This window comes from Astatotilapia calliptera, chromosome 17 (assembly GCF_900246225.1).
Source record: "Astatotilapia calliptera chromosome 17, fAstCal1.2, whole genome shotgun sequence".
Lineage (NCBI taxonomy): Eukaryota > Metazoa > Chordata > Actinopteri > Cichliformes > Cichlidae > Astatotilapia > Astatotilapia calliptera.
This window is the reverse complement of record NC_039318.1, coordinates 23,497,779-23,511,632: the sequence shown is the minus strand read 5'-3', so window position 1 is coordinate 23,511,632 and position 13,854 is coordinate 23,497,779. Positions and strand designations below refer to the sequence as shown.

Genomic DNA, 13,854 nt, shown 5'->3' with positions numbered 1-13,854 from the left:
AAGAAGCTGCAGGCATAGGGGCAGTAACAGTAGGGGCTTGGTGTACAGTCCCTCTGGGGATGAGAAGCAGGTGTGAAGGTAAGTGCAGAGCTGAGGTGATTGGAACAGGCGGGAACATGCTGAAGGCTAACGGTGCTTGGACTGGGAGTGATAGAATCTTTAATGTTCGACAGACAAAACACACCAGGAAAAATAGCAAAAATGCAGCTGCTGTCTTTAAATGAAACTCTTGGTTATTAGATTAATGGCTAATTAGCACTTCCCTGAAAATTCACACCACTGTTTGCTCTAAATAAGCCCGTATTAAATGACTGGACTGTCGCTTGCATGCCTTGTTCTCGTGATGGGAACTGACCCCTGCAATTTCAAGAAAATCAATAAAATTCTCAGTGCTTTATTACAGAGTGCTTGAAATAGAAACAGGCAGAGGGGGTAGCCCTGACAGCCAATTGGCTATAGCTCATACCACATGGGCGGAAGTGCTTTGAGGAATGAGTCCCCGATTTGATTTACAGCCAGCTGGATTCTTACCATGTCTCTCCCCTGTTCTCTTTCCCCATAGTTCCTGTCCGTCTAATAACAGCACAATGCCCCCAAATGACCTTTTAAAGAAATAGAAACTGTACATTTCACATTACCTTATATAGTATTCGCAGGGGTCAGAGCTCAGTACTGCTTCTTTTCTTACCTCCCGCTGGCTTGCATGCAGCAAAAGCCTTTCAGTCTGTCATCTGCTTTGCTGAATTGCTCAATATTCCCAGAATTCAATACCAGTGTGTGTGTGTGTGTGTGCTGGTATTACTCATATAGTGGGGACATAAGGAGAATCTGTTAAGTACAAGTTAAACTTGTAGGGATCTGAGTCTCCTTTGGAAGCAAAAACCAAGCCCCCTTTATATGAATCATGAAATTTTAGGTTGAAGACGGAAACTGTTTTCACATGTGAGCTCAGGAAAATGTCAGGACATTTAGGTCAGGGATGTTAAACTCATTTTACATCATAGGCCACATACAGCCCACTTTAATCTTAAGTGGGCCGGACCAGTGAAACTCCCCTTTCTGTCAGTATAAAGGAGTTTAATTATACATTTAATCCTTGAGATATCTTAATATTAGAAAAAGGGGTGCAATTTCGAATGTATGTCTCAGTTTTTTTCAATATGGTAGAGAAATGCTGCTGCGGTAAATGTCAGAAATTTGTCACCAGGACTCTGAAATTGTAAGAAATAAACGTGTCAAATTACAAAAACGTGAATCCATGTGTACAGTGGATGGATACACAGTGTATTCTGTGTATCCGTTGTAAATAATAGAAATTATAAAGGAAGAAAAAAAACTTTTCCTTGGTTTTTTATGTATTACCCAGTTACTTTGGTGTAGCGCAGGGGTGCCCAATCCCGGTCCTCGAGAGCTACTATCCTGCAGCTTTTAGATGCATCCCTACTCCAACACAGCTGAATCAAATGGTTTGATCTCTTCAGCATGCCATCATGTTTGGCAAAGGCCTGATAACAAGCCATTCATTTGATTCAGGTGTGTGGGAACAAGGATGCATCTAAAAGCTGCAGGACGGTAGCTCTCGAGGACCGGGATTGGGCACCCCTGGTGTAGCGTGTGGGAGGTCTTTGTCAGTAAAGATAAAGCTGTAAAACATTACACCTTCCAATGATGTTCAATGGGGTCGGGCTGGAGTCTTCATCAGGACGTGTCTGGCCCCCCGGGCCTTATCTTTGACACCTCAGGTTTAGGTTGTGATACTGTCAGACTTTTTCTTTGTCACATGTTGATACTCTGTGTGGTTTTAGACAGGGGATCTGACTAGAGCTTGCAGGAAGCAGAAAGCAGGATGATTGGGAAGCCAACAAAATGAAGATGGTTCAGTGTGCAAAGCATCATGCATTTGTCTTCTGGCATTCAACTCAATATTAAGCTTAGGGCAATAGTGCATGTGTGTAAATGGCTATGGTTTTTTTTTTTAAGTGGTTTTTTATACCAAAGAAACCTGCATGGAGCTATAATACATAGTTGAGCCTTAAAATGAAGGGGACACAGCCTATTAAGTATAGAATAGTCTAAGTATATATTATTTACTTTACTACATATCACTGCTCAGTGGGTTATTTATGGTTCATTTATACTTAGAATTTCTGACTTTTTGCATTTTGCTAAATTATAATAGAGCACTTCACTCTCAGACTGCTCACAGACGGCTTACTTGTGATTCCTAGAGTTTTTCCTTCCTACTGTTGCCAAGCGCTCGCTTGCTGTCTCATTGTTGGGGTTTCTCTCTACACTGTATATATTATGGCCTTTACCTCACAAAATAAAGGGTCTCGAGGTAACTGTTTTTGTGATTTAGAGCCGTATAAATAAAACTGAATTGAATTGGATTTTCTCAGTCTCTCATATCATTGTGGAGGAATTTTGGTCCCACTCTTCTTTACAGCATTGCTTCAGTTCATTGACGTTCACAGGTCTATGCACAGCTCGATTAAGGGCCTGTCACGTCATTTCATTCAGGCTGAAGTCTGGACTTTGACTGGGCTGTTGCTGCACCTTGATTCTTTTCTTTTTCAGACATTCTGTTGTAGATTTGCTGCTGTGCTTGGGATCATTGTCCTGTTGCATGACCCAGTTAAAACTTTGCCTGTCAGGCAGATGGCTTCACATTTGACTGTAGAACACTTTGGTGTATAGAGGAGTTTGTGGTCGACTCAATGACTGCAAGGTGGCAACATCCTGTGGCTGCAAAACAAGCCCAAACAATCAGTCCTCCAGCACAGCGCTTGACAGTGGATATGAGGTGGCTGTGCCACAGTGCATTATGGGCAAACATCTGTCCAAAGGACATTGTTCTAGACGTGCTGTGCATTGTTCAGATGCAACTGTGTAAACCTAACCTGTCCTGCCATGTTCCTTTTAGAGAGAATAGACTTTCTCCCAGCAACCGTTCTACTGTCATGAACTTTAACATTTAACTTGCTGACTGAGGCCTGTAGAGTCTGCAGTATAGCCTTCGGGATTTTATTTTATTTTATTTTGCAGCCTCTCTAAGCATTACATGGTCTGACCTTGGGGTGATTTTGCTTGGTTCACCATTCCTGGAAAGATTGTGGCATTGGGTTATCACACACCTGAGTGCTCTTGACCAGCAAACTGCCAAAACCTCTGCTTTTATAGAGGTGCTCACACTTGCTGATACTGAATTATTCAAACGCATTTAGTTAGCAGCAGCTGGTTGCTGCTTAACTTTTTAATTGCTATGGAAGCAGTAAAGGCGTACTTATGTTTTCTATTTACATTACTTACCCTTTTTTTTTCTCTCTGTCCGTCTCTGTTACTTGTATCCATGTTTGTGAATCACTGATCTAAATTCTTGATTAATCAACAAAAATCAGCACAATTTGTTGTGTTTGATTGCATTACAGACTTCTGTGTCCCTGTTTTCCCAGTTTTTTCTCTGAACAAGCATATGTGGATACAGCAAAAAACCTAGAGAGTATATTTATGCGTCTGTGTGCTCGATCCCTGGTGGTCAGCATAGATGGAAGTGTGGCCCTGCCATATAACGTCATTAAATATGCAGCGTTTGCTTGTTGATATATCATGACCCTAAACCTGCAACTCAGCTAAACGTCTGTTGCCGCTGGTACGTTGTTTTAAATGAATAACATCAGTCGTTGATATATAATTGTAACCCACTGATAAATCAAGCGGCAGAAACATGTTGCGAGGCTCAAATCTTTTACACAGAAACACTTTTGAGCAGTGTGATATTGACGAAAACAAAGCTAATCACACTTGCTGACAAGAAATAATGTGACCCAGTTTTGAAGTTTATTCTGTAACGGGGCATATTTCAGCTCAATCTATGCTCATCTATTCAGATAAGGCTTTGGCAACTTTCTGATGTGTCCTCGAGAACAGATAAAAAAGACGCCACTCAGTCGCAGATTAAAAGAGACTAATCTCAGAGGCCGCTGGATCATTTATAGCCCTTGAGGCCTTACCAACACTGAGAGACCTACTAAACACAGTGTACACAACATCTACTCCAAGTCTGTCTAGCTGAGGAGAGGGATCCCGCTTCCTTTGTCTTCCTGAGTTTTCCTGCAGTTTAATTTTCTGTTTTTTGCATTTTAGGGATTTTTTTTTTCTTGTCTGAATTTCCTGTCTAATGTTGGAGGATGCTGTTTGCGTCACATTTGTGATATTGAGCAATACGGTTGCATTTTAATTCGGCTCTACGTGATAAATAATTAAATGCGTCTGAAAAAAATATTTGATAGTATTTACAAAACAAACTTTTGTGGTGTTCAGAAGCTAAATGTAATAAAACATGTATTCATTACGTGCTATACTGAAATTATGAATACTTTTTATTGTTTTATCCTTCTGAAGTTTTAACATATTTTGGGGAGTTAAGAGTACTACTAGTTTAAAGATGTGACCTGATTGGCTTAAAGAATGAATTAAATAATCAGTAATTAGTAGACAATGAATATAATCGTTACTTAAATGCCTTATTATGGGGTACTTGCAAAAAATAGCCTGTGTCCCCTTTGGGTTGAAACTAGAGCAGAGGGGGAACTTGAATTGTATGAACTGAAATGTTATTGCCGTCACCCCCTCTTGTGTGGTCACAGGTCTTAGGCATGAATAAAACATGATATTGACACAACAATCTAAGTCCAGTGATTGAGTACCAAATCACCCTTTCTACCTTTGTGAGTCTATTTGGCCTGCCAGTTTCAGAGGGTAAAAAATTAATCATCCAGGCTGTGGAACTTGTTCAGCAGAAGCTAATTAAGAGAAAAGAGCTCAGAAGACCCCAGAGTCACGGCCTCTACCTTAAGGCTTACGGTTTAGTGTAAACGCTTTGTAATGCCTACTCTTTCCAGGAAGTGTTACCTTTGAACAAATGAGTCCTTGACTTGTCACCCCGCTCCTTTATTCTCATGCTCAGAGATAAGCCAATGCAAACGATCCATGGATGGGATTGCTGTTCTATCGTCCTTGCAACTGCTGGCCTTGACTGAGTCTATTTCCATTATCCTGCCCATTGATTTGCTCTAGCGCCTTTGTCACAGCAGTGCTGTTAATGTAATTGAACGGGGCTTCTTTTTTTCCTCTTCCTCTGTCCCCTTGGCATGAGTACCCACACACATATACATATTTACTCACACCCATTCTCTCTCTCTCGCTTCCCAGATGTTGCCAGGGCTATTGAGCTGCTGGAGAAGCTGCAGGAGTCAGGCGATGTTCCCGGTCACAAGCTCCAATCTCTGAAGAAAGTCCTTCAGAGTGAGTTCTGCACAGCCATCAGAGAGGTGAGTCACTGCTGCTCTGTGAACACCAACAAGAATTTAGATTGTTTTTCTTGTGTGGGGCTCCTTTGTCATGACCTTTCCCATCTGTCTTCTGTACTGGACCTTTAGTAGAATTTGTGCATAATATGTTTTTGTAATTTAAAACAAAACAATACAAAAAGATAAAATGTGGGAACAATAAGCTGAACTCAGGCGTGACTTTTGCAATGGCTTTATCCATCTAACTCCATTTCTTATTCCACAGGGCTAATGACCCATAAGAGCTTGAAGCACCAAAGACAAGCATTATGTAGCTTTTCTTGAAAGGGCACATGGGCATTGTTAGGAATACCAGCAGTGCAGAGACCCATACGAATAATCTCAACATCTAAACCACAATGAGACAGGAATGTAATTCACTTTTAGATATACATAAAGGGGATAAATAAATATATTAAAAATAGGTTGTCTGGTTATACCCCACCATCCATCATGTGTCTGTGGATGTTGGTTTCTTGGATAACGTTTTAAAAAGAGCTACCTTTAAAAAAAAATAATTCTCAATACTATTACAAAGACTGACATTCAGCCTAATAATTCAACAATTCATGTTTACGTACTGAGTAATTTTTCTATGGGTTAGGGGTATAAAGGATGTCGAATTCCTGGTTTAATTTGGCTCAAAATGAAAGCTTAGAGGACGTCTTCAGTAAAACTGTCATTTTTTTTCAAGAATGCAAAAACTTGCATACAACACCATCTATTTCTCTTTTTCAAAATTTGCGTTAAACGCAGGCACACTTGCCAGTTTATTTAATATCAATCAGTATCAAACATCTGGTATATATTTGCTGACATTTTCTGCTGTGTAACAGACAGACAGGACCACTATTGGTATTTATTGATGATTGATGATAATGAAAGTTTAAATGAAAATTTAAAAAGTAAAGAAGAGACACCATTCATATGTTTCTACTGTTGACATTGCATAGTTTGCCCACCTGAGGGCACTGCAACTTCCGTTTTGGTAAAGCACGGCCAGCTAATGTGAGCAAAGTCAGGCAGAGAGTATAAGAGTAAACAAATAACTTTACAAAACAAAAGGTTATGGAGTTTTTCTTCCAGCTGTTGCCAACAATGTTTATGTATTTTGCATTTGAAAGAAAAAGATATCGATATTGGAAAATACTGAAATATCGGATTTTGAAATCACTAAATTTCGGTAGGAGGAGTGGTCTTAGAAATTCTGTCACTTGGGCCCTAAGTAGTTCATTTAAAAGAAATGCCACTGCGATTTGTTGGCTTACTTTGAAGATTATCTTGATGTGGTTACTTATAACTTTAAGCGTATTATTATCTGTGGTGCTTGAAAGGCTTGATAGTAGCAAGAGTACTGATTCTGAGTCCTGTAAGCTCCATCAGACCCAAGGAAATAAAAACAGCAGATAGTCACCTTGTGTTTTTCAAATGAATTTGACACCTGACTTGACATCCAAATCTCTAAACAGCTTTTCGCTCAACATATTTCATATCTTGGCCGAAGGTGAGAAGTAACATTACCTGATAGTTTTATATAATGCAGTGGTGCCAAACTGTGCTGTCAGGTCACTGTAAGTGCCTTGAAACTCAAACCCAAAGCCCACAGTAAGCCTGGAGCAACAACAAGAAAATCAGAGAGTGTAACTTTAAGGCATTGCTGAGCTGCATCAATCAACAAATGACTGCAGCATAATGAAAATGTCAGAGCTTATCGCGCTGCCTTATTACAGCTAGAGCTGAACAGCAGAAGTCAGAGGCACAGTGGGTTTTTGACTGCATAACCCCCCCCCCCCCCCCCCCACACACACACACACACACACACACACACACACACACACACACATTTAAATGTTCACAGGGCCAGAAAACATCATGAGCATTTCATTAAGTCTAAGGTTTGATAAGCTCGTTAAACTGAATTTTAATTAAGCGAATCCCTGTTAGGGATTGGTTTCAATCGTATTTTACGGGGATGAAGTAAAATGTGAATCGTGAAACTGAAGTTCTTGTTTTTCTCCTCTTGTTAAAATGCTTTCATTCTCATGCACGCAAAACAACCACCCACTGATCCGTCATCTTGAGATCATTCATCAAGACGGCGGGGGTAAGAAGCAAACAAGAGCGTTCGCTCTACGTGGCGCGGCTGCACAGGCTGATAACAACAGATCTTGTGTGTTTAGTGTTCTGTCTGTTGTGATATACTTTAGCACTACCCAGTGACATGGATTTGTTAAGTAAACAGCAGTTTGAAGAGCAGGGAAGCAGATGACAGAATGGCCTCTGTGCTGCAAGTTAATTGTGAACAAAGTGAACATGTAATTTGTTCTGGAATGAAAGACAATTAGCGGACTTCATCAGTATGTTGGGAAGAGCGCCGCTGTATTTTCTGAAGAGAATTGTGTTGTAAATTAAGTAGACATGCAATAAGATTTTACTGCTGCAGGGCAAAAAATAACCATAATATGTTTTGGAAAATCAGTGATATGGGGAATTGTAAGCCAGCTGCTGTAATTCGCACTTTATAAAACTTACTTTCTCAGCTTGTACTTGTTACTTAGAAGTATATATGGGGTAAACAAAATAATAAAGAAGGTCTTAAAATCTGAAGATAAATAATTGCATAAAATATTTTGTCATTTGTTTAAAAGATGAAGAAAACGATGAGTATGACACTTCTGTATTTAACAGGATCTCACCATTTCTTTTACTTTAACAGAGCATAATTAAATGCCATTTCATGCATTAACTGCCATTAGGGTACTGTGATTGATTTAGAAAAAAAAAAAAAAAAAAAAAGCTGGTCCGATGTATTATAACATACATAATTTATTTAATCAATTTTTTTAAATATAACATAACTTTTGTCAAAGATGCCTCATATTTTCAGACTCTTACAGTTGTCCCATCCACTTTCTGTAACCACCTGTAGGTAAAGCAGCTTTCTTCTGAATGGCTGTGCTTCGTAAGCTGAATGTTTCAGGATCACTTGGGTGGGGCTTCTGTGCTAACATCCAGAGCTGTGTGCATGAGATGACCATGATATTTAGCCTTACTGACATCATACTGATCTAAGAGTAGAAAAAACTGTCTAGATCAAAGTGGTTACAGCACTCTGATGGCTAAGTGTCTACACGTGTTGATAGAATGTACTGTGCAAACACTGTGAGACACCTACCAGTTCTTTATATTTAGCTTACAAGAACGCTGGCTTTGTTCTATTTTTTAAAACGCCCTGGAGCTATAGTTGTTCAGGCTTTCTGAAGCACTTTTAAAGTTTTTATCTACAGCAGATGAACAGTATCTGAAAGTCGTGCCTGATGCATGGCCTGAAAGATGCATCTAGCCCTTCAATTTGTCCTTCTACTGTCAGAAATGGTCTCAGCGGCTACCAGGAAAGAAGAGAAACGGGGAGAAAAGGCTGAGGTATGCCAAAGAACTGGACTGAAAAAATCAGTGTGAACGCGTTTTTTGAAATGTCTGATTCGGATTGATGTCATTATAGACAGAGGAGATCAGGACAGAGTCAGCAGTGAGTGCAACATGGTGGAGGCTCAGTCATGTTGTGGGGCTGTATTTCAGTCAGTGGTGTTGGGGATCTTGGAAAAACTGATGGAATTATGATCCCAAACACACTGCCAACGCAATAAAAACATACCTGGATAGAAAAACACACAATGGGAAACTATCAGTCATTGCCTGGCTTCCCCAGAGCCTGGACTGAACATTTTTGTAGTGTGGGATCATGTAGAAAAGACTTCCAAAGAATGTCCTTCAAGAACCCAGAGGAGCTGTTCCTGAAGATGAATTCAAGATATGACAAGAACACCTGGCTAAGACAGTTCAGGTTGTGTTGAAGACTAAAGGGAGTCATACTGAATATTGGCTCGTTAGACTTGTACAAACTTTGTATTTGCCTTACATACCGCATATCCATCTATGTTTGCACATGTTTTGATAAATCACTGCCACTTTTCCCATTTTATATAACAAAATATAAAGAAATTAGGGGAGGCTGAAGACTTTTGTACTGCACTATATGTGTGACAGAAAATAAGGTAAAGCACGAAAGGTCCCTTTTAGATCAAGGAAACACATCAAAAAGGAGTGTCATGCAGAGTCTGTAGAGGATGATAAAATGTGATATTTGACAAGACATCCAATTTGAACGCCCTTTATAGTCGCAGTTTAATCAGTGAATGCTGGAGATCATTAATTTTTCAGCTTTTGTCTAGACAAATAGAAAAGTAGAAAGTTCGCCAACACCAGCAATGACACCAATGATCAGAAATTAATTCTGATCAAATGTTACGTAAAACCCATGAAAACATGCAACAGAAGGGATGGGGAATAGTCTTCTGTTCTGCTCTGCTCTGGCCAGCTTGGGGAAGCCTGGCACGTCCTGGCACCAACTGCCCGTCTGGCAACCAGCTGACTGATCCCAGTGCCAGTCACTGGAGTGCAATGACAGTGATTCTCAAAAACCTCATAAAAAAAAGAGCGCGGCAGCAGCAGTAGTTGCTGTTTGCCAAGAGCCAAAGATGCGAAGCACTTCACCCACAAAGAGCTGGCTAAACACAGTCACCAGGGAAACCATCAGAGATGCTGTGGGATTAGTGGGCTGCAGCGAGGACGACTGTGGCTTATAGTCAATGACACATTTGGAAAACCGACGCACTACAACAGCATCTCTCTGTAGTGCTGAGCCAGCTGGAGGACCATTTATAAGTGGTGGTTGTTGCATACTGTAGATTATTACCATTATTATGCGGCGCATTAAATGAGGTCATGTAGTGGAATATCACAGCTCTCAACAGCTGTGTCCTCTGATGCTCTGTTTGCATCAGGAGCAGTTAGCAGAGACAATCTTTGAGTGAAAGGGAATCTCAGTGGGAAAGTAGCAGTTAGGCTGGATTTAATGGTCTGAAATACTAACGCTTTTTTTGATATGTTTGTTTGTGACAAGAGAAAGCAGCTACAGCCACAGGGTTCATTTTTTCTGTCTGGTGATGTCTTCTTCTCACACACAGCCTGCCTTTATTTCAGTCTGTCAATAGGTATTGAAAAATGTTTTTTTTTATAATTATTTGAACCAGTAGCTTGTACATAAAGGAAGAATGTAGGCCCTGTAACCCTCTGTAACAGGCCCTGCTACTATCATGACACTTAACTCCTGTGTCCTTGGGCAAGACACTTCAACCGTTGCCTACTGGTGGTGGTCAGAGGGCCTGGTGGCGCCAGTGTCCAGCAGCCTCGCCTCTGTCAGTGTCAGTTTGATTCCATAAAAAGTGACAAAAACATTAGCGTCCGTTGCTCACATGGGAAGAAAACTTCTTTTTACAGTGGAAAAAAACCCATAAACTTCCCAGCAAGCACCGAACCACGTAATTGGAAATTCACTGAGAAACTCGCAGATTCTTCCACTGACCGCTGCAGCACACCTGCACCAGGGCAAACCTCCGCCTACCCCACTCCTGCTTTACAGGTGAAAATAGAGCAACAGGACCGCTGAGTCTTTGACTTTATTTATTTCCTGCTGTGTTTTACTTGCATCTATTTGAAAGAGTGAGTGTAAACACAAAAAATATTTTATTTTATGTGCTGGAATGTGTAGAAAAAAGGTTTAAATGTTAAACTAATTTCTTCAAGTCAGAGAATGTTGCATATAATTAAATTTTTGCTTGATGCATAAAGTTAAAAGATTAAAACTAATAAAACAAGTTTTAAAAAGAGACTTGTCCATTTGATTACATTTTCTATGATGGATTATGCAGAAAAAGTAGAATTGGGCTGAAAGATCTATCGCTTTGTTACCTATTCAGGTTGTAAATCGTGTTTTTAAAAAGTCACTAAGAAATTAATTACTTTTGAAAATAAGTAATCAGTAAAGTAACGGGATTACCTTTTGGGGAAAGTAATCAGTAATTAGTTACTGATTACTTTTTTCAAGTAACTTGACCAACACTGATTACCATTAACTGAAACATTAAAAGCAAACCTGAAAAAAAAAATACAAAATCCCCACTGCTTTAATTTATTTGTCTATTTCTTGTCTTTCTTTGCTTCTTGATTTTTATCTCTAATATCTCAGATGTCTGAATATTACAGAGGAAGAAATAAATCAGTACTTTCAGCCACAAAATGATACCATAATGCAGACAACAAATGCTCATTGTCATGGAATACCTATCTAAAGTGATTGTGAAATCTCGGGAAGTAGCTTTTTACGCTGAAATGGCAGTAATTTCAACTCACTGCTGCTTAAAAGGGAAAAAATATCTTTGTAATTCTAAGAAAAACCCACTGCTTTTTAATCCAAAGGAAAATATACTCAGAATTGGTTTTTAACTAGATCAGTTTTTCACTTTGGAGCTGTTTAAAAATTCCTCTCTGTAATCATATTCTAATTCATTTTCACTCACCATAAAACGCAGGTTAAAATAGCTCAACCCTCGCCTTGTACATTTTGATCACGCTCACCTTGTGGGATTTCATTATCACAGATGACCTTTCTTTCCAGTACAAACTTTATCCTGTAATCTATGATATGATTCCTTTTCTTACACACATATTTGAGTTGGTTCATTTCAGAGACAGGGGAGGGGACACTAATCTTGTCTATGGAGTATAAACCTGACTTCCTACTATATGTCTGCGTCAAGAGAATTTGCAAAACATGAATCAGCCTTGTTAGTGGATGACAAGGTAACTGTCAATATGAAGAATGGACGGCAGGGAAAAGAGCCAGTTCAGCAGTGTTAGAGATAAATGACAACGAGACAGAGTTTGATGAGCTGGTTGTCTTCCCCTCGCCACGTTCATCGATGGTGTGGGGGAGAGTCTTGTGTCGCAGCATTAGTTTCACTGCAACACCCTGAATGAGTTGTCCGGGTCAATCAGCCTTGCAAATGGGAAAGGAAGGACACAAGATGAGATGACTGGAAGAGCTAACCAGCTGGAAATGATGGAAGGGAGTGATGTGCGGGATATTGGGTTAGACGGAGCCACGTGACCAATACAGGAAGTGCAATAAGCAGGCTCAGAGCGGCCACGTTTTTCATCAGCTTTGAAATTGCAGTTGATTTTCCACTTCAGCAGAGATTTTCAGTCAGCATAATTGACTGGGATTTGTGTTGATTCCGTCACAATGCCTCCGACTCCCACATCACATTAAGTTAAAGGATGAAAGGTACATTAAGTCAGTCTGTTCGAGCTCTATATTTTCCCTCGGTGTCATGGTTTGCACCACTGAGACGCTAACTATAATGGTTTTCATCCTTAACAAAACTACATTAACCAGACTAAGACCTCCTTTTTCCCCACCCCCCGTCCACCCTCTCCATCTCTCACTAGACAAAACAAGAAGCCGTGTTCCTAAGAAGCACTGCATCAATATTCCCTGTAGGCATCCCTTCCGAGATGGGCTTTGTGATGCTGGTATTCTTTTAGAAAGAATGTGTTTGTGTCCACTTCACCATTAAAACCAGGAATGTGTGGCAAACTAAGCAGAATGGAGCCATGTAGGGGAGGATGGAGTGGCTGTATTGATGTTGTTGGAAGGACAGTGAAGACATTTGGTTAAAGGAAAGGGGAATTGACAAGATGCCTGCAGGAAAGCTGGCCTTTTTAGAGCAAAGTGCACCCACCACAAGAGGAGGCTGACATTCAAAAGCACAAAGCTGTTAGTCCCATTTTTGGCTCTCTGCAGGGCACTGCAACCAATCAGGTTAAATATGAAGGGAGATATCAACTGTGGATCTTCAGAGCACTGTTATTTAAATATGACGAATAAATAAGCCAGGACATATTATATATTAATATTTTTTTATAGAAAAATCAGTGAACTTGGGAATGGGCTTATATAGTTCAAAGTCAACAAGCTTGTCTTTAGACTGGAGGAAGAAGTCTGAGTACCTGGAGGAAATCCACACAGACACAGGGAGGGCATGCAGACTCCTCATGGAAAGATATTGACCATGTAACAATTGGGCTAACCACTGCAACGCCTTGCTGCTTGTGGTATGGATATATTAGTCATTGTTTATAAGAAAATAAAACATTTAGGGTCAAGATGCCCTGCATGAGCTCTGCTGCTCAACTCGTGAAACAGCAAGGGAGGAACTAGGAAATAATCGAACCATCAGCCAGTTCAGAAGGCTTTTTTAAAATTATCTGTTCAGTCAGAGTGGACACTCAATGTTCCACTGTTCCAAAAAAGAAATTATGCAAATGGTCGTCCTTATTTAATTTAAATCTTCAGCTGATATCCATCCACTTATTTTCCCAAATTACAGCACAGGCTAAATAATTCAGCACTCTTCTTCTCTTTCCTCACACCAGAAGTGTTGTATCTGAAGTTCCCAGAGTTGCAGTTACTTTGGCACACCGTATGTGGTATTGCTATGAACATTAAGCAGTAGAAGTAACAGTGAAAGATGGACATGATTTCGAGTCATATTGGATAAAACATTAAGTCCATTTTGTAAATTTTAGTTACGTAGGAGTCAGA

At 40.0% G+C, this 13,854-nt stretch overlaps 1 protein-coding gene across 2 annotated transcripts in view; it reads left to right on the top strand.

The window, feature by feature from the left end:
- lin7a (lin-7 homolog A (C. elegans)) overlaps positions 1-13,854 on the top strand; it is a 47,792-nt gene that overhangs the window by 12,362 nt on the left and 21,576 nt on the right. For both annotated transcript variants that reach the window (XM_026147065.1, XM_026147066.1), the window contains exon 2: positions 5,212-5,330. In XM_026147065.1, coding sequence (XP_026002850.1) covers positions 5,212-5,330 — 119 coding nt within the window. The remainder of the gene's footprint in view (positions 1-5,211; positions 5,331-13,854) is intronic.